This window comes from Mus pahari, chromosome 12 (assembly GCF_900095145.1).
Source record: "Mus pahari chromosome 12, PAHARI_EIJ_v1.1, whole genome shotgun sequence".
NCBI lineage: Eukaryota > Metazoa > Chordata > Mammalia > Rodentia > Muridae > Mus > Mus pahari.
The window spans coordinates 29,077,627-29,098,787 of NC_034601.1; the positions used below are offsets into that span (position 1 = coordinate 29,077,627).

At 46.2% G+C, this 21,161-nt stretch overlaps 1 protein-coding gene across 24 annotated transcripts in view; it reads right to left on the reverse strand.

Moving 5' to 3' along the window:
• Kalrn (kalirin RhoGEF kinase) overlaps positions 1-21,161 on the reverse strand; it is a 603,889-nt gene that overhangs the window by 77,102 nt on the left and 505,626 nt on the right. For 18 of the 24 annotated variants that reach the window (XM_029544638.1, XM_029544643.1, XM_029544642.1 and 15 more), the window contains 2 exons: positions 2,976-3,259; positions 1,260-1,364 (listed from right to left, as the gene is read on the reverse strand). In XM_029544638.1, the coding sequence (XP_029400498.1) occupies positions 1,260-1,364; positions 2,976-3,259 (389 nt within the window). The remainder of the gene's footprint in view (positions 1-1,259; positions 1,365-2,975; positions 3,260-21,161) is intronic. The other 6 variants (XM_029544639.1, XM_021209156.2, XM_029544648.1 and 3 more) reach the window with 1 other exon arrangement.

The window sequence follows — 21,161 nt, forward strand, 5'->3', positions numbered from 1 at the left end:
AAAGAAAAAAAAAATGGACACAACTGTATGCTTCTTAGGGTGAGCACCACCAGAGGTGGCTACGTCTTAATCCCTGGCTCTTCCTCTAGCCTTCACAGAGGAAGAACTTGGATATTTACTGTGGGTTAAACAACCAAATGCAAAGCAGACAGAATTAAAATCAGAAATGCTGGAACATCCATAAACAGAGCCTATGAAGTCTGATGCCTATACATGCCTGGCCTGCTAACTCAAAGGAGGCTTCCCCAGTACAGGGCACAGGGAGGAACATGGAGGAACATAGTGAGAAGCAGAGACAACCAGGCGAGCCACCACTACCACCACAAACCACGAGTGGGGAGACAATGGCAAGTTCAATGGAAAGCTGCAACTTCCCACTCAGTGACCAGAGTCAAGCCACTATAGATGAAGGCAAGGAGAACCCAAGGAGCTCAGGCACGGCTGTGAGGGAAGCAAGGACACACACCACCCCAACAGCTCCAGTCAGGCACGGTGGCACACGCCTTTAATGCCAGCGTTAGGGAGGCAGAGGCAAGTGGATTTCTGCAAAACCCGGGCCAAGTCTGGTCTATATAATGAGTTTCTGGTTGGGCAAGGCTACATAGTATCAAAAGAAACAAAGCAGTTCCACGTTGCCAGTAAGTGCCTGGGAGTCAAGACCCCCAGAGCCAAGCCACAGCTCCCTCGGGAACAAGTAGAAAGCGCCGACCACTGGGGCATTAGTGGCAGAGGGGACATGGACCTTTCTGACCAGTGAGCAGAAAACGTCACAGAACAAAAGGCGGTGGCAATTTGGCATGCTTTGCTTTCCCATGATTGACAACAGCCCTTCCACCACGAGCATCTCTATCTATCCCACGTGTTGAGATGGCAGAGTTTTATCAGCCCTGGCTCAAGGAGAAGTGGCTGTGGTTAGACTTCTAGAGCCAAGTGAAGAAGACAACTAAAACACAGGTTGGGCATCGGGCATTATGCAATGACTGCCACCTGGCCCCTCACAGATTCCTTTCAGGGCTGCTGCCTGCAAATACTGAAGTCCCCATGGAGACCCTTTGAGCTCTCCCAGGCGGGTTCCTACTTCAACTGGTCTTTGCATGTCCCTATACTGCCCAGAACAAGGCCAAGCCTCCATGAACGTGGGGGAGGACCTGCTCACTGACACCCGTGTCACTGAGGGCGCACGAAGGGAAAGCATCAATGGGGACCGCAGCGCTGATACCCGCCTCACACAGGAAGAGAAATCTCAGCAGAGCTCCTACCATCTCATCCTGCGTGGGATCGTTGTCAAAGATCTTCATGGGCGGAGGGAGGGGTGTGTGTGACTCTTCATCTGGCTCGTCTTCGCCCCAACCCTTCTTGCTCTTCTAGAACAAAAGAACACCATTAGGTACTGCCACACCAATAAAAGATGCCAATAAGTCAGGACTTGACATTTAGAAAAAGCTCTCAAGGAGAAATACTCAGGAAGGAAGAAGGCTGGAAGGTTTTTTTAAGCTAATTTTCCTCTTCCTTTCCAACCCCCACTCCTTCCTCCCCTCCCCCTCAAGGTCCAGGCTGGTCTTGAACTCATGATTCCTATGTCTGCCTCTTGGGTGCTGGAATTACAGGAACATATGTATCACCAAACCACGCCAAATTTCAAATTTTTCTGAAGGGCTATTAAGCTACCATCCAAATGTCACCGGGGTTTGATGCCATCTCTACCTTGAGAAATGACAAATGGAACAAAATTATAAGGCAGAGTCTGGCTCTGTATCTGGAAGACTTTCCTAGCTTCACCAGTGATTGGAGTCGGTGAGTTCTGTAGATAACATGGGCATTTCATTCCCCAAGCCAAAGTGCACCCCTATATTTTTATTATAAAATCTCAGCTCTATAAGAACCCAGCATTCTGTGACTAACATGAGGTCAGAGGTCTCATTGCATCGTCACCAGCTGCCTCCAAAGTTCCTCAATGAGTTTAGATCTTGTCCTCTGTGGCCTTCACATATTCTTCATAGCTTCACTCTGCAACTCCTTTATCTATCTATCTATCTATCTATCTATCTATCTATCTATCTATCTATCTATTTGAGATGAGGTCCCATGAGGTCCCAGTATGCAGCTATCTATCTATCTATCTATCTATCTATCTATCTATCTATCTATCTATCTATCATCTATCTATCTATTTGAGATGAGGTCCCAGTATGCAGCTATCTATCTATCTATCTATCTATCTATCTATCTATCTATCTATCTATCTATCATCATTCTATCTATCTATCTATCTATCTATCTATCTATCTATCTATCTATCTATCTATCTGAGATGAGGTCCCAGTATGCAGCCCCAGCTTGCCTAGAACTCAGTATACAGACCAGGCTGGCCTCAACATCAGAGATTGGCTGCCTCTGCCTCCGGAGTGCTGGGACTAAAGAAGGCCACTACCACTGACTGCCATTCGCAGCACGCTTTACAGGTGACACTGCTCAAAATACTTGGCTGCAGCTCAGCCTCTGGTTTCCAGAGTGACACAGTCTCTGGCCTTGCATTCTTACTCTGTGTCTGGCCAGTTTTGATGTCATCCTCAGTAGAGGCAGGGGATTGACTGGCCAGAGATTCCCATCTCTGAATCTGGCAAATCTTTGTTCCTGTCTACATGATGGTCATAGTGCTTATCAGTCTGTGAACAGGTCATAAATCAAGGTAGTCAAGACTCAAGAATGGGCTGGGCAGTGGTGGTGCACGCCTTTAGTCCCAGCACTTGGGAGGCAGAGGCAGGTGGATTTCTGAGTTCAAGGCCAGCCTGGTCTACAGAGTGAGTTCCAGGACAGCCAAGGCTACACAGAGAAACCCTGTCTTGAAAAACCAAAAACAAAAAAAGACTCAAGAATGGGAGGTTCAAGATGACATAGTACTTGAGATGGTAGACCTGCTTATTATGTGACTGGGAGGGAACCAAATCGGGGTCTCTTGTGGCCCTGGTAAGTACCTCATCAGCGCTGTCTCCCTGAGGGGTCGTCTCATCCCCAGGCTTGGGTGATCCCAGGTCGAAGCTCTTCCGCCCATCCCGGACTTTCTTGTGCTTTTTGATGTTCCCGTCTGCTTTCCCGCTGTTGAGGCGGCGCACAGGGCTGGTCAGCCACTTTTTGAGGGTGTTGGTGGAGCGCTTGGGACCAGGGGAACTGTGGATGGAGTTCAGGGAGGGCTGAGACTGTAGGTGGGCCACGGACTCGGATTTGCCTCCATTCTCACCGGAGGAATGAGAGTATGAATCTGAGGAGGAAGGACAGACAGAGACATCGTGTCAGAGCCTGTTAAAGCAGGCGTTTGCACTGCCAAGTAAGACAGTTTCCCCCCCCCCCCCGGGAGCAAAAGATACGCCAAGGTCAGCTGCGGAGCCAGGCAAGAGACAGCAGTAACAGTTGACACTGATGCGAATGTTCACATGTGAGATACCATTCCAGATTTTATAGAAATTCACAGGAGACAAAGGCTCCTGCTTCCATGGAAGTTATATTCTGATGGAAAATATAACAGACCATAAAAACAAAATAGGTAAAGTATCATAGATAATGAAAAGAGCTATGTTAAAAAATAAAGTTGGGCTGGGGCAGTGGTGGGGCACACCTTTAATCCCAGCACTTAGGAGGCAGAGGCAGAGGCAGGTGGATTTCTGAAGACTGGAGGCCAGTCTGGTTTACAGAGCGAGTTTTGGGATAGCTAGGGCTATAGAGAGAAACCCTGTCTTGAAAAAAAGCTAATGATAATAGTAATGGTGACAGTGACAGTGGCGGTGATGGTGTCCAAGATAATGAGAAATGCAGTGGGCAATAGAGGGTACAAATTAACAGTAGGTGAGGCTACATCATGACTCGATGTCTGAGCATGGTCCTAACAGTGGTGAGAGACAAGCCATGAGGCTATTTAACAAAGGCCAATGCAGGCAAGCAGATGTCAAGTATAGATGTCCCAAGGTAGTGTGTGGGCTATGCTGGATGGCGTCAGAGACATGAGCAAGGGGAACAGAGTGGGGGTCAGTGAAAGCAAAAGGGATTGGACCACCCTGACTGGGTGGCCAATAGTATGACACCTTTGTTTTTACCTACAGGGAAAATTCCCAGAAGATGTATACCATCTATCATACATACTAAAATGTCATTCTTGTAACTGAGGACAGTGGAAACAGGCTGCCTAGGAGGCCACCATAGTCCTTTCAGCTGAGGGATGCTGGTGGCCACCAGAAAGAATCAGACTCTAGATATGTTTTGACAGCAGGACAAAGGATAAAGTTCCTGAGGCAGGCAGAGTATGGAAGAGTGAGAGAATAGTTGGAAGAGAGGCCAGTTGCAGGCATCTTAGAGATGCTCGTAGACAGATATTAGCAGACAGGCTAAGGAGTCACTGGGCTTCAAGTTTGGAGTTCGGGGGAGAAAGTGCTGGTGAGCTGGCAGTGACTGAGGGCTACAGTGAAGAGAGGGTGCTGGAAGCTGTGGATGAAAACACCAAGGAGCATGGATGTGTGGGACAGAGAAGTGTGGAGACTCAGCAAGAGGCAGGAGGATGAGAAAGCGAGGAAAATGTCAGAGAGGCAGGGGGAGACGAGAGCAGGAGCTGGCCGGGAGGCTGCACGGAGGGAGGAGATGATCAGCTGTGTCAGATGCTTCCTCATAGGTCAAGAGTTCTCACCAAAGAAACCTTAAACTCAGTTACACAGACGTCACCGGTGACTTTGCAGAAAAGCAGCTGTGTGTGATGGAGGGGGCGTGCTCATCACACAGGACGGAGAGGAAGGGACCGAGTGTGCAGAGGACTTCTGTTTTGTTTTAAAGGGACAATGATTGGAGATCAAGAGAGTTCGCTTTGTTCTTTCAAATAGGAGAAATCAGCATATTGTCTTTAAGTTGCTATGGCATTTGTGGACTAGCTCAATGCTTTAATGAGCTTACAATAGCCTAAGCATTTTACAGGACCAGCTTGTTTCATTCTCTGACAACGCGACTGGGCTCACGGGGTGGAGGGTTGTCTTATTATCTTCATTTTACAGAAGAGGAAACTGCCCATTTAGAGACATCAATCAGTTTGCCCAGGAACTGGGTGAGATCTGTTGATCCTTCAGCCAGATTTGGGCAATTAACCATCTCCGGGCCCTTCACACCTGTTCATGCGCAGTGCCCTTCACACCTGTTCATACCCAGTGTCCTTCACACCTTGTCATGCTCAGTGCTTGAGTTCCCACTGACTACAGGCAAAGCAAACCCAAGGAAGCCACACTATTGAAGTGGGACAGCTAGAGAGAGCACAGCACAGGAGAAACATGGCCAACAATCCTTATTTAACTGACATCTGAAGACTTGCTACTCTTTGAGGAGACCGGCAGTACATGTACACAGTTGAGCCTCTAGAATACCTGACTAAGCCAAAGACAAGATTTTAAAGTCCGCTTCAGGTGTTCTAGCCCCAACTGCTCAGGGATGGTGTTTTTGGTTCCACCCATGCTGAGAGAACTAGGGCCCCCAGACTTCTGGAAGTTGCACAGCAACACCAGCATACTGGCACCCAAGTAACAACATCACAGAGAGTCTAGAGGAGAGTGAGTTCTAAAAATATAAGATCCAGGCTCCATTTTCATTGATCTCTTGTCTAGGTACACACACATCCACACGCACAGCAGCAGCGAGAAGTCGGGAGGGAGAGAAAAGAACAGAACAGCAAGCAGAGCATAGGAGGTAAAGAATTTCTCACAAAGCCATGTGTGATTAATTGCCAGCAGGCTGGTATGAATACACTCTCCTGATAAGTGAGCCCAGTTCAAAGGAGGGTCATAACTGTGCAGGAGAGACTGGCCTGGAAAAGTTTAAGGGGAGAGATGTTTGGGGGAGGTCTGCTCCCAAAGAGTAGGATAACAAGACCAAATGCAGAGGCAGGGGGATGGAAGGGGAAAGTTATCCAGTTCAAAGTCGGTCCTTTCCAGGGAGTAAGATCAGTGGGGTAGAAACCAGGCGGAAGGGAACATTTGGGAAGACACTGGATAATAGGATGGACTTTGAGATTCTGGTGGGAAATCACACGACAGAAAAAGGATAGGTTTTTTGTTGTTGTTGTTGTTGTTTGTTTGTTTTATTTTATTTTTTGTTGTTTTTCAAATTAATCAGGCAGCTCTACATAACTATCTTGGGAAGAAGGGGTTGGAATTAAGATCCAGATACCTGGGCTAAAGAGAATGATATTGTTAGTGTTTGGAAGACAAATTAAAGGTGAGGGTGTCACGAATGCTCATTACTACCAGAGATAGCTGATCTCCACCCCAGCCCCGATGTGCAAACTGGTATTTAAAACAAGTAATAAAGGCTGGGTACCTCGATGGTGTTCTAGTGGCTTTTCATTCCTACTCGGAAATTGAATCACAGTTTCCTGTGTGATTCTGCCCTAGACTTGGACAAGAGATCTCACCTAGCCTTGGAAACGCTCAGAGCAGAAAAGATAATCCTGAAATAAAACTCACACATGTATTTTCCAAGAGAGAGCTGTCTCCAGAATCCCCCAGGGGCTGATAACCCTAAGCTCCTTGCTGGGGCTCACTGGGCCTTGGCCCTGCTGGGGCACTTCCCCGGGGGCTGCTAGGGCCTTGTGCATACTTTGGAAAGCAACAGCAGAGTATCTGTGTTTGGAAGCACAAACACAGAGCTCCTAAAATTCCCTGGTATGAGGAGAACCTACAGGGCTGCTCTGGTCAGGGAACATCTGGGGATTCACTGGCATCTCTTTAAGGACAAAGGTGTAATCTTATCGCAGAAAATTCCTCTCTGGCTGTGGTCTGGTGTGTTGACATTATTTCTCAAGTGTTTGGTATGGGTGATAAGCATCTGCAGTAGCGCTGATAGACACAGGGCCTCCCTGAAGATAAGTAGCAGGCTCTCCGCATTCACCAGGCCCCAGGGATGCAACTGACTCCAAGTTTTCGAAACCCAGGTTTATAGCATATGCTGTGTCAGCAAAGCAACGGTCTCAACTGCATTAACTGACTGCGCCTCAGTTACCAGCCTCAGTTACCAAGCAAAGCGGTTGATGTTCCAGGGTAAACCTTGGCCTGGCTTTGATGTTCCCAGATGTGTGTTAGGAATGGCCATTCCTCTTCCTGGGCTACGACTGATATCCGATTCTTATGCTTTCTGTATAAAGTGATGGCAAAAATACACGAGTGGAAAATGAGATCTCCCGAATATTCTCAATGCTGTTTCAAGTTTGCTTTAGCCAAACAGCTGGAGTCATTGAACGGTGGGCTAAGCACCACCAAGTCAGAAGCAATGCGAGACTCATCATCTAGCCAGTGTCCTAGCATAAGACAGGAAAAGAGATGGGGAGGGGGGGGACACAGGGTCTTACCATGTAGCCTTGCCTGGCTCAGAACTTGTTCTGTAGGCCAGGCTGGCCTCAAACTCAACGAGATCTACCTCTTGAGCACTGGCATTAAATGCCTGCACCACCTGCTTAGCCTAAATCACTTAAAATGCTTAACTGTAAAAGAATGTGGAATTGCTTGGACAAGAAACAGCTGCCTAGTTAGCTGCCTCTTCGGGTTACTATGCCCACACCATCTCTGTAAAATGGCTACATTAGTGAAAAGTGTTCCCGGTAATAGGACAGTTCGTGGCTAATTCACATCAACTATAATAACCCTCCCTGTCTCTCACCCAGTCGTAAAATAGGACAGTTCCATGGCTAATTCACATCAGCTACAACAATAATCCTGTCTCTCACCCAGTTGTCGTAGTTGAGGTAGGTTACAGGAATTACAGTTCCTGTGTTAGGAAACAGAGAAATGAGAGGGTTTCAGCGGACCAAGGTCAGTGGCAGAGTCAAACCCCAAATCCAGGCCTGGCTTTGCAGCACACACCTTAGCCCTATTTCTCTTTATATGTTCAGCCTGTAGATTCCCGAGCCTCTGTGATTATGGTATAAGGGACTGTCCAGTTGCTAGTCTATTCAACATTTTAATATAAACTTACCCATCCACTGTATAAATGATAAAGTTTCCGTGTTGAAAACTATCTTCAAATTTACCCAATAATTGTGCAGGTTAAGTAACAGAGCCACAGTCACAAACTAGCAACAAATCTGGGACCAGACCTGGCATCCCCTTGACCTCTCAGACCAACCGTTGACCAACACATGCTCTTGACTCTGAGGCAGGAATTGCCCTCAGGATCGGTTTCAAGTGTGTGGGAGCTGCGGACACTGTAAGTAGATGAAACTCCTTTATCTGCGACTTGTTTACAGGATTTAAAATAACAGTGAATTTCCTGAGGCAAATTTTTTACTATGAAATTGCTTTGTATCTTTGGGGTTTTTTTTTTGAAGACAGGGTTTCTCTTTGTAGCCCTGGCAGTCCTAGAATTCACTGTATATACCAGGCTGGCCTTAAACTCACAGAGATCCACCTGCCTCTGCCTCCCTAGTGCTGGGATTAAGGGTGTGTGCCACCACCACCACCACACCCCCCCCCCGGAAAAATATTTTTAAATAAAGAAAAATACAGGGGGAAAATGACAACTATTTAATTATCAAAATGTACACATTTTGTCATATTTGCTTCATCCGTTTTTTAAGAATGAAAGGTTTCAGAGATAGCTGAAGGCCGCTACTTTACAATCTCATACTCTTCTCCCATCCCAGAGAAAAAGGGAGTTCTGGGTTGGTATGCCCCTTCACATCCATGGCATTTACTTAACATGCAAGTATAGCCCTATTTGTATTTTATATAAGCATAATAGAGGTATCATTTTGCAACTTGCAAATTCTCTGTGGCTCAGCCCATGAAAGGCTTAACACAAGGGCCATTCCCTAGCAATGACCAGTACCTCCACTGTGTCTCTCCGAATGTGAGCTTCTGATGGACTCAGGATAGGGCAGGTGAACAACCTGAGGTCAGGGTCTCAGATGGTTGATAGGGTAGATTAACCTGCCCGTGTTGTCATTGTCCCCCTGGGGCCAGGGCTCTGTCACTCCAGGTATTTTAGTCACTGTGTAGCCTGGGTCCAGCAGCTCAGAAGTGACTGCTGTCTGCTGCCCTGAAGATGAAATCTGGGAAAAGTCAGGACAGCCTGCTCACTGCAGGCATCCCTAACAACTCCCTGTCTACACAAACACCATCTTTTCCTTCATTAGCAAGCAAAACAGAAGATACTGAAAAGAACACGGCAGAGTATGGGAGAGGTATGTTACATCCAATACAGCTTATTTTGAAACTCGGCCTCCCATGACGCTTCTATTCACACTTTTAACTTTTGTGTTGTATCCAAAGAAAAGTTCGGCCTTCATTGGCCTGCTGTGAAGGCTGCAGGCTTCTGAGAGGGGCTATCCTGAGCTAGGCATCGCAGGTAGGCTTCTGAGGAGGGCTATCCTGAGCTAGGCATCACAGCATGCTCAAGTGTCTCAGGGCTGTATCCACAACACAAATCACTGATGTAGCCTTGTTTCAGTTACCATCAGTGGCAGGTGAAGGACTACACCTCCTCGACAAGAAGAGAAGAAAGTCCTTCTAGCTGTGGGGTTTACTGCCCCCAAGGACCCAAACAGAGGATGGAAGAGCTAGCCTGCAACCCAGGGAACACGGGAGCAGAGAAAATCAAGTCTGCTTCTCTCTATTTCCAAGATGCTTCTCACACCAGACACATATATGGTTGTTTCTTGCACACCAAGGCAGCAATCAGTTAGGTGTTAACTCTGACACTATCACCCTGGAGAAGGCATTAGATGCCACAGGTTGTCAGCTCAGTCCCCAGTTCTGCCACCTCAGATGCCAGTCACAAGCTCCCAGTTGTTTTTACCTAAGCCTGACTGACTAGACACAAATTTAGGTTCCCACAGCCTCCCTTTAAAAAAAAAATTGGTTTTCCAAGACAGGGTTTCTCTGTGTAGCTCTGGTTGTCCTGGAACTCACTCTGATGACCAGGCTGGCCTCGAACTCAGATCCAGGTGCCTCTGCCTGCCAAATGCTGGGATTAAAGGCATGCACCACCACTGCCTGGCCCACGGCCTCCCTTCTAGTGCCTACAGTCTCCTTTTCCAGCTTGACTAATGTACTTTGGTGTCTCTCAAAACTCAAGGAAGCAATGCTTACTGGTTTACTATAAAAGATCTACCAAGACAGATGTGGTGGCGCACGCCTTTAATCCCACTACTCGGGAGGCAGAGGCAGGCGGATTTCTGAGTTCAAGGCTAGCCTGGTCTACAAAGTGAGTTCCAGGACAGCCAGGGCTATACAGAGAAACCCTGTCTCAAAAAATCAAAAAAAAAAAAAAAAATCTACCAAACGGCACAGATGACGAGATTCTAGGGCACTAAAGGTGGCACCTCTAAGCCCTCTGAGGTTCTCAACTCTGATCTCTTCTGGAGATTTTAGGGAAGCTTTATAACATAGACATGGTCAACTAATAAGCTGCTGGCCAACCTAATCTCCAACCCATCTACTCTCCCCAAAAGTTGTGGGGAGAAGCTGAAAATCCCAACTCTGTAATCCTGCCATGGTATCTGGGCCAACTCTGCCCACGGGGAGGGGCTGCAAGCCCTCAGCCGATCGTTAGCACACCAAGAATCACTCTTTTGGAGATGCCAATGATTTTAGGAGTTGTATTCTGAGCAACAGAATAATGTCAGATATGTATCAGGGTCTGTGTATGTGCAAAGTGACTCCCGAAGGATTCTTCTATGTTGCCTTGAGCAGCGCCTGTCAAGATGGAAAACTCATTCTTAATCCATTCTTCCACAGTCCAGCAGTTGTCTTCTATCACACTAACACGTTTCCATATAAAGTATCAGGTCATTGTTAAAACACACAAGATCTAGTTGTTGGTGTTTTTTTAGATAGGGTCTTAGTGTGCAGTTTTTGGCTGGCCTGGAATTCATTATGTAGAATAAGCTGGCTTCAAACTTATGGAGACTCACCTGCCTCTGCCTCATAAGTGCTTGGAGTTAAAGGTGTGCACCACCCACCACACATGGCTAGCTGCTCGATCTTAATCTTTACAGAGCTGCTCTAGATCACAGCTTCTCAACCTGTGGGTCGTGACTCCTGTGAGGGCTGAATAACCCTTTCACAGGATCACCTAACACCATAGCAAAAACACGGAGATTTACATTATGATTCATAAGAGTGGCAAAGTTACAGTTATGAGGTAGCAACAAAAAATAATTTTTTGGTTGGGGGGGGTCACCACATGAGGAACTGTATTAAAAGGTTGCAGCATTAGGAAGGTTGAGAACCACTGGTTTAAATGGTCATCAGGTCTATAAGCGTTTCTCTGGTATTTAGCATAATAATGTATGGGAAACATTTGACTCCAGTCACTAAAATAGAAAATCGCAAAGATTCCTAACATGGTGACATGTTCACAGAATGGTCCTTTCATCGCCTATGCTTTTGCTTAAGTTTGTCTCCAGTAATAGAGGAATAGTTGTAAATCTAGCCTACTGCTTTCTTCGCCCTGAGCTACAAGGCCAGTATGTCAATATGTTTGGCTGCAAGAACTATGCACACAGATATCCCTGCTTTCTCTGCCTTTCTAGAAGGAACTTATATTTTTCTTTCCTTAGTATTTTTCATTCTGGAATGTACATCTGGAGAAGGCTGTATGATGGACAGAATAATAAGAATTCTCTGGCTGATAAATACCTATGTGTGTTTATAAGCATGCGCAGCACAGTATGAACATGTCCCGTGTGGCCTAGAATAATGAGCCTGCCAGGTCTTTCAGGGGTAATGTTAGTTCCATATTCAGTGAGGTCCTGAGGCTGTGTACCATCGGTGTCCGGTATGGCTGGCTTCCCAGCAAACCATCTGGTTGGCATCATGGTGCCTAGGCTGCTCCGTGCTGGAGAATGAAGGAAGTTTCTACTGAGCCAGCAGTGGGAAGTAAAACCGAGGGAGAAGGAGGGAAACCCTGGCTTCGAAACGATGGGCTCTCACTGCCATTCCAGTTACTCTGCTGCATTTTAGCCTGAACTTGGCAAGCTCATTGTAGCGCAGGCTAGTCTTTCTCTCCCTTCATAGTCATTCTCAAGTCTCAAACACACATTGCAAGGCCCTGCTCCTGCTGGTTGCACCAAAGTTCTTGCGCCAGCTTCAAGACTCTCTTCTTGCTGGGCGGTGATGGTGCACACCGTTAATCCCAGCACCTGGGATGCAGAGGCAGAGGCAGATGAATCTCTGAGTTCGAGGCCAGCCTGGTCTACAGAGTGAGTTCCAGGACAGGCAGGGCTACACAGAGAAATCATCTAAAAAAAAAAAAAATCCAAAAAACAAAACAAAAACAAAAGCAAGCAAGCAAACAAACAAAACACCCTTCTCTAGTGAGTCCTCTACCGGCCTATGGCTCTTTATAGAGACTCAGTATCTTTATAAATGTTGTATATCTGAATTTCTCTACACTTAACACTGGTGTCTGATTTTTCTCATTGAAGTATAAATTCCTGGGCCACTGTGAACCTTGCACCTTTGGTCGTGGGCTCTGTCTTAGCTCACTTGTACTCAGTGGTCCCTTCCTTTGCTGATGCTCTGGCCTGTAGAACGCAGATCCAAGCCACAGAAATGAGTCGTATGCAGCGGCCACACAGGACAGGAATCCTTCCACCTCCCGGCTCTTGGTAATGTCAGCTCTTCGATGGACAGTCTTCCATCGATGAAGATGCTAACAGTCTTCACAGAAAGGAAGAGTCAATGCCTCTGGCTCTATCTTCATGGGAGTCTCCTGAATTCAGTCCTAACTCAGTCCCAATTCCCCTCAGCTGCTGCCATGTCTGTCCATCACTTTAACCTTTGTCCCACACTTCAGCTCCTCCCAAGATGCCACTGGAAACAGAAGATGAAGTTCCTAATCACTTGTCTTCAGGGTCTCCTTGGCCTCAGTTCTGAGTCAGAAATGGAAAGGAAAGTCTGAAAAGGGTACTGAGTTCCATCCTTCTCCAGATGGTATGTCCCAAAATTTCAGGTTCCAGGACATGTTTATTTTGCTGTATCAATACCTTTTCATTGCAATACCATGTAGTTGCCTTTGTAGCTTGAGGCCTGGAATGCCCTCTGTCTTTACCAATCAGTGGTGGACTTAGAAGCTTGGCCCATCTTATCAGAAGAAGCTGGTAAAAACAGTTCTGCTGTTCTCCAAAGGTAACTACTCTAGACATCACTTCAACCTCTGTGCCCATCTCATCCTCTGGAGAGGGAACACACACTCTGGAGAGGGAACACACACTCTTTGCAGACTGCCTCCAAGTTTTATGAACTGTTCAAAGGAGCCAATGAATGAACACAGTACAGCTTCACCAATTCTAACCTAAGAAAAGCTGTACCATATTAGCATAAAGCAAAAATACAAAGCTTTTCTTGTTAAAAAAAAAAAGTTTTTCTATGTCAGTGGTTCTCAACCTGTGGTGGCAACCCCTTTTGGGTCACATATCATATATCCTGCACATCAGACATTCATTATTGTTCATAACAGTAGAAAAATTGCAGTTATGAAGTAGCAATGAAACAATTTTATAGTTGGGGTCACCATAGCATGCGGAACTGTATTAAAAGGTCACAGTGTCAAGGAGGTTGAGAACCGAGGCTCTGTGTGATAGCATCTGGCATTCTCTAGAATGAGTGCTATGGACGTCCTTGATAACAAAGATGGGAGGAGGATACAGAAGACAGCTCTCGAGAGGCTGTGGCAGGATTATCGATTCCAGCCTAGCCTGGGATCAACAGGAAGACCTTCATTTTAAAAAACTGAACAACAAACAAACAAACAAACTAACTAAATAAATAAATAAATAAGATGCAGCCCAGCAAGCAATCGTGGGGCAGTCACTAGGACCCAGTGATCTCTCTTCTGGGGCTAATACCAAAAGGAATGAGATCACAACCTTATAAACACATCTGTATCCCAAAGTTCCTGGTAATACTGCTCATAGTCAAGACAGGAAAAGTGTGTTTTCTGACAAATGCATAAAGCACACACACTTTATGTATATATTTATATAATATAACATTCAGTTTTTAGGCAAAGTCCTAACACCAGCTCATGACTGCCTCTGCATTTGCAACCACTGAAAGTCTCTCTTGACTGGTGACGGCTTTTCTTCTTCTTCCTCCTTCTCCTCTTCCTCTTCCTCCTCCTCCTCCTTCTCCTCCTTTAAAATATTTATTTTACGTAGCGAATATACTGTAGCTGTCTTCAAACACACCAGAAGAATGCATCGGATCCCATTGCAGATGGTTATGAGCCACCATGTAGTTGCTGGGAACTGAACTCAGGACCTCTGGAAGAGTAGTCAGTGTTCTTAACCTCTGAGCCATCCTTCCAGCCCCCATTATTCAGTCTTTAAAAAGGAGATTTTTCCTACTTGTCACACATGGATAAACATGAAGGACATTAAATTAAATGAAACAAGCCAGATACAGAAAATGATTATATGATATCACTTAAATGTTAAATCTTTAAAAAGATGTGTGTTGGGGGGAAGGTCAAATGCACTAGAGAAAGAGAATAAGCAGTGGCTGCCTGATGCAGGGAGTGAGACTGAGGTAAGGAAAGAGATGTAGGTCAGGGGATGCGAACTGACAGATACAGGGTCCAGCAAGTCTAGAGGTCTAATGCTATGTGAGGATTAGCATTAATAAAATTGCTGCTGAATTGAAGTTGTCCTTGCCATAAAAGAAGGGGTAACTCTGAGATGATGATGTTTCACCATAGTCACCATTTATACAATAACACAATTTATGTGTCCCATATACCATGTCCCATATCTTAAAAATATACAAAAAAATATTTAAAAACAAACTAATGGCTTATACTTGCAAGTTATTGATAGGACAATAAGAATGAGTAGATAAACAGGAGATAAGAGGGCCTGAAACCTGTACTCATCTCTAAAGCGCATAAGGAGGTCATCCCATTATGACACAGGGTACCAGCCACACTCCAAGGCAGGGGTGGGCCCTAGCAGGGTTCCTCTCTCTGTGCACTGCCCTTCCAAGCTGCACACCTGACAGGTGAGCTTATCTCCCTGGCAAAACGTGGTTGCTCCTGAGTCTGGGGTGCATCCAAAGTCCTCACATAAACTAGAAAATGAGCTCCACGAGCTCTCCAAAGCATTGCTGGTCCTACTGACTCACATGGCAACACCATCCCTTCTTCTTTATGGACAGTGTGCACATAGCCACGTTCAACACTGTTACACCACACGCTACAAATGACTGCATTCCACAGCTTGTCAAGGCTAAACTCAGTCTCCTCCTATCACAGGCTCTTCACAAAGATTTTTGCACTAGCATCTTCCTTCCACTCTCTCTGTCACTGCCTTCCTTCAGATCATTCAGTCCACTTGGGTCAACTCCATGACAGCCTCTGGATAGTCCTTTCTGTGTCCACTGCAACTCTGCTACTATGGCAACTACACCACCTTGTTCAGCCACTCTTCCAAACCTGATCACTGAGACCCACTTGGTCAGGCTAGAAGGCAGCCTTTTGGCCCCTTGAGCGCCTGCACACTGGGTGGGAATAGCAAGATTCTCAAACAATGGTCTTTAGGCAAGTTGTATCCGTACCACCTAGGGACGTGGCAGAGATGAAAGGTGTCAGGTCCTGCTTCAGAGCTGGTTGGTCAGAATCTATGGGGGTGGCTTGCCATGGGATTTGAGGTGTCTCAAGTTTGAAAATCACCGTTCCACATGAAGCCTCCGCTCTGGTCTAATTGCCCAGGCTGATGTGCCAACTATGCCATGTTTCTCCCGGCTCACCTTACCCTTTTGCTATCTTCTGAAGCTGATCCAGGATTCTTGAACAATTAAACTCAGCTGGTGTCCTTTTCCTCTGATAGCATGCCTGTGCCATTCCTTGGGCACTGATAAATGCTAGTTTACACATTTCACCTTGCTAAGGGATGCCCTTCAGGACAGAGGTTGTATCCATCTCTGTACCCCGGGCACAAATTCTTTAGTCCTTACATGAACAGTGATGAATAGGGAATGACAAAAGCAGATAAATCATTGGAGTGTGGGTATTTTTAGGACCAAAGAGCTTTAGGAAAAAGTCCTTGTCAGTGAGGCCCCTGACTCTTGCTTAGCAATGTAGCTATCAACATAGACTTCTGTTTCCTGTGTTCCTTAAGATGTCCAAGGTACACCTCAAGGACCTTTTAAGGACAACCTAAGTCACTCACTTCTTTACTGTGGGACTTCTCAGAACCTTGAAAACCCTGGTGTAAGTGCTGACTGCAGAGAGAACTTAGTATTTAGCAAATTACTATTAATATGTCCTTGGATTCTCAGTGTATCTGGCTTGGGATCTTGGCTGTGGTGACATTCAAGTTTAGGATACAGATGTGACTCAGACTCCTGAGGATAGTGTCCTGACATCAGAGTTGCTGGCCAAATTCAAAACCCGTTGCAAAAGCCCAAGTCGGAGCTAAGTTACAGTCCAGTTATTTTCAGCTGATGTGCTGCCACATGCGAGACTGCCTACCCAGAAGCCAGTGGGAAGCTGGCCTGGACTCAGGTGATAATGTAACCTTTGTAGTAACCTTGCTCAAAGTAACTTTCAAAGGCTTCTCTGCAGGGACAGGGGGAGGAGTTAGGAAGGGTGACTGGAAAGCTTAAGACTGTGGTTAAGTGCTGCTTAACTGAAATGCCAAAGTGGAAACTCTCCTTGGAAACAGAGGGACAAGAAAGAGGAAACTGGCCACTTGGAGGAGAATGTAGCTGTTGAAGGTTAACAACCGCCTGTTTTTAGTGGGGTGTGTGTGTGTGTGTGTGTGTGTGTGTGTGTGTGTGTGTGTGTGCATGTATGTGTGTCCAAGTAGAGAAAGGAAATGTAAAGGTTCAGGCTCTCCTGACTTTACCTAATAGGAGATTCTGCATCTTTTACTTTTTGACAGGTGAGCATCCTCTAGGACTCCCTCCCTCCCTGGCCTTGGAGAAAAGCCCCTTCCTCCTGCATCTCTCAGCTCAGGGCTCCTTTCACACAAGCACCTCTGTGCCTGTCCCTGCCTCCTCACACCTAGGAGCTCAGAGTCGATGCTAACTGTGGCTATGGAAGTCCACTGCCTGCCCAGCAGAGCAGGGTTCACATGTGGGATCCCACTAACAGTGGTTCTTCAAAGCCTTTTACTCTGACAGCATTTCAGCCTTGGAGAAAAGGGTCAAGGCCAATATAAAGGGTCTACATATACCTAGCCCTGACTCCCTTTCTGACCTCAGTATGAATTACACAGATTTATTTCCTTTTATTTCCAAATATTTCAACTCCCCCCCCCCTGAAAGCAGAGCTGCTTTCTTGCACAGTTAGAGCACAGTGAACAGAACTCTAGCACGCTCTGTTCAGATGCCACCAACTATTCTAATGTCCTTTACAGACACACGAGGCTTATCATGATCTGTGTACCTTTTATGAGGACAAAATAGCTACACTACTGAACTCCTCCCACTCTGGGTTTGGAGATGTTTCCTCAGGCTTGGATTTAGGGTGCACACTGTGTAGAGGCAGCCTCACACATATACTGCATCGGAGGCACACAGTATGGAGTTGACTCTTTTTGAGATGTGAGCCTGGCTCCTCTGGCTCAAGGTCTTTCTGTCACCCACACTCCTGAAGCCTGCCTTGCCTAACCTAGGGCAAATCAGCTATAGATAATGTTTGAACAAAATTACTATGTAGAATACTCAACTCGATTCATAAGACAGTTCCTTGGTCACAAAGAGAAGAATTTATTCCTTCACTGAAGACAAGAGTGGAAATACATAATACAAGGTATAATTACACTAAAAGCTAGTACTAGATTTTTGAAAAATTAATACTTTGTAATGATCTTATAAAATAGTGGGCTTTCGGGCTGGTGAGATGGTTCAGTGGGTAAGAGCACCTGACTGCTCTTCCGAAGGTCCGGAGTTCAAATCCCAGCAACCACATGGTGGCTCATAACCATCCATAACAAGATCTGACTCCCTCTTCTGGAGTGTCTGAAGACAGCTACAGTGTACTTACATACAATAAATAAATAAATCTTTAAAAAAAATAGTGGGCTTTCTTATGATATTTTTATACACGTGTGTTGCTCACACCTGCCCTTGCTCTCCTTTCCAACCCCACATCAATATTTTGTTAAAAATTTTCAAGTTTTGCTTTAAGATGCTACTCATATTCAAGTCTTCCACCTCCGGGGAAGTTTCTGAAAGCTAGCCTGTAAGTTTACAACCAAACCACAAGCCTCTTCTGCAGATCTTCAGACTGTCTTTGAAAATTGGGTTAGCTGGGCCGTGGCGGCTCATGCCTTCAGCCCTAGTGCTGGGGAGCAGAAGCAGGCAGATCTCTCTGTGTCTGAGGCCAGCCCGGTCTACAGAGTGAGTCCTAGGACAGCCAGGGCCACACAGAGAAACCCTGTCTCAAAAGACAAAAAAGAAAAAAGAAAGAAAGAAAAAGGAGAAAGAAACAAGGAAGGAAGGAAGGAAGGAAGGAAGGAAGGAAGGAAGGAAGGAAGGAAGGAAGGAAAAAGGAAGGAAAGAAGGAAAAGAAAATGATGTTGGACCTTTTGTGGAGAGACATGAAGTTCTGGCTAGATCAGTCAGCTACTCCTGTTACTAAGAGACATGGGAAGAGCCCCATGACAAGGAGCAGCGCTTACTCTTGAGACTGAGCAGAATGGACTCAGTGCATAAGCCACAGGCTGAACGTCGGATGGAGCATTCAAAGATGCTCGCAGGCAGCGCTGGATCATCTCCGTTCTCCCAGGTTGGATTTAAATGTTAAAGGCAGGAGAGATGGCAAGGACACAGGAGAGGACAGACTGGCAAGGACCTTGGAGGCTCTGAGCTTGAGTGCAGACAACAACAAGCCATTACCTAACTGTCCTAGCAAACAGTCAGCCTTGGCACGGGGAAAGCTGAGGTTTGCTCGCTGGGAAGGCCATACTTAGGACTAGACAGTGCCCTACCAGGCATCTACTGTCCTTGGGGCAGGTGAGACAGGTTGACACCTTGTTCTGTTTAAGAGCCAGTTCCCAAGATTTATGAGCATTTCCCAATCAGGAAAAACATCTAAGGTACCCAATGGGCTGCAAAGAATTAGGATATTTATTTACTTAGGGCAAAGGTCAGAACTCAGGCATCTTTACAGATCGATAGGAGAGGAGCGCAGGAGAAACTGGACGCTGGGCAGTAAGGGCTGAGGTATAATGGAGGGTGGAAGACATTCTTATTCACACATATTTTCAGAAAAAAAAATCCCTAAGCTAGACCATCAAACACCAAGTGTCTTGGGCCACACTGTGCAGCTTTGTTGACTCTGCTCAGCAGTGACCTGGGTGGAGTATGGCCCTACCAGTGACCCCGCAGAGGCCGTACACAGCTAGACAACTCTCATAAGAACACCCATTTCCCAGCCGCTAAGGGTCCACACTGCCTAGACTCTACCCACTGTGATGGCTCTTCTATTAAGTGGATGCTGGCTCTCGTAATGTTCCCTTATGTGTGAAAGTGTTGCACTGTTATCAGCTCATTTAACAACTGTCTGAGTGTCTTCTGTGTGTTATCCTGATGTGGGCTCTAGTCGGACAGTAGACAAAACCCCTGGTGATGTTCAGGGGTGCAGATGGAGTTAGCCAACTTAAGTGGCTTAGAAAACCTTCCAATCCATAACAGAACCCAGGGAATTTAAATGGGTAGGAAAGGGCCTGCCCGGATGGTCCCTTCAGAATGAGACGCTGGTGATGGTCTCTCTGAGAAGCGATCTTTAACCAAAAGACAGCAAAGAGCTAACTTTGTGAAGAGACGGGTGAAGCTTTCTGCTAAGGGGGAAGTTTAAGTCCCTTGAAGGAAGTCCTTGCGGCTGGCACAGTTACTCATGAAGGGACATGAAATGAAGCTGGACAGAGAGGCAGAGACTGGACCTAGACCTTTGTGAGCCACACCAGAGTGCTAGAAATTCATCTTAAGTGCATCAAGAAGCCAACTGTGGGGCTTAAAAGGGGTCAGTATTGGCACAGGCAATAAGAGATGATTTATACAATACAAGATTGATAATCTTGTATTCTTATATGGTATCATTTTTTTCCACTAAGAATCACCTTTTCTTCTGGCAAAGGTTAAAAAAGATATTGTTCATAGTTCCCAAGGGGAGGAGTAGGTCGTATGTGGCCATGGGAAAAAGGTTGTACAGGCAGAGGAGGAAGCAGAGAGCTAAGTCTATTAGGGGCAAGGCAAGAAAAGCAGGTTTCGAATTGACTAGTTTGAATCATTTCATCGGGCCCCAGAGTGTAAGAGACTGCCTTTATCTATGTGGTACCTGGCCCTACGGTGACTCAGGGAGGTAGACAGTAGTCTAGGGAGGTAATATCTTACTAAATATGGATGAATACGAATGATCAGGATATGTAAGTCAGGTGTCTGGACAAAACACTCCATGTGGAACTCACACCTATCTTTTCATCCCTCCAAGGCAGCTCGTGTGTCTGACATCTGTGTCTGCCACCTGGTCTCTTTCTTCCTGCCACCGTTGGTAGCATTGGGTGGTATTACCAGTGAGCTATGCTTCCACCTCTGATCTTGCTTATCACCCTGTTTAGAGAGCTCTTTGCCAGACCCACACGGCTCAGTTTGCCTTCCTTTGGGTGGTTACTAAAACACAGTCTTCTTTGGACACCTCCTTTGCCACTCCACCCTCCAGGCCACAGTTCCCTGTCGCTTGCCCTGAGTGCTGTCTAGCCAGCTGTATTAACTGTATCTCATTATTTCTCAAATATTTGTTCTTCCCTGCGATATCCAGTGCCTCGTTGATCCAGCAGAGGGCTGTTCTCAGAGCTAGCTCTTTCCTCAAGACAGTCAGTGACTTATCAGCAAAGTCACCTGTACAGGTCCAGGTCTAGACCCAGATCTCCTATAACAGCCTTACCTCCCTAGGCTACTCTCCACCTCCCTGAGTCACCCTAGGGCCAGGGACCAGATAGCTAGGGACAGCCTCTTACACTCTAGTGCCCGCTGAAATGATTCAAGCTAGTCAATTCGAAACCTGCTTTTCCTGCCTTGCGCCCAGTAGAGTTTTCTCCTTCCTTCTCCGCCTGTACAAACTCTTTCCCAGGGCCACATACAACCTCCTCTTGGGAACTGTGAGCAAACTATTTTTTTTTTATATTGATCCCCTGATCC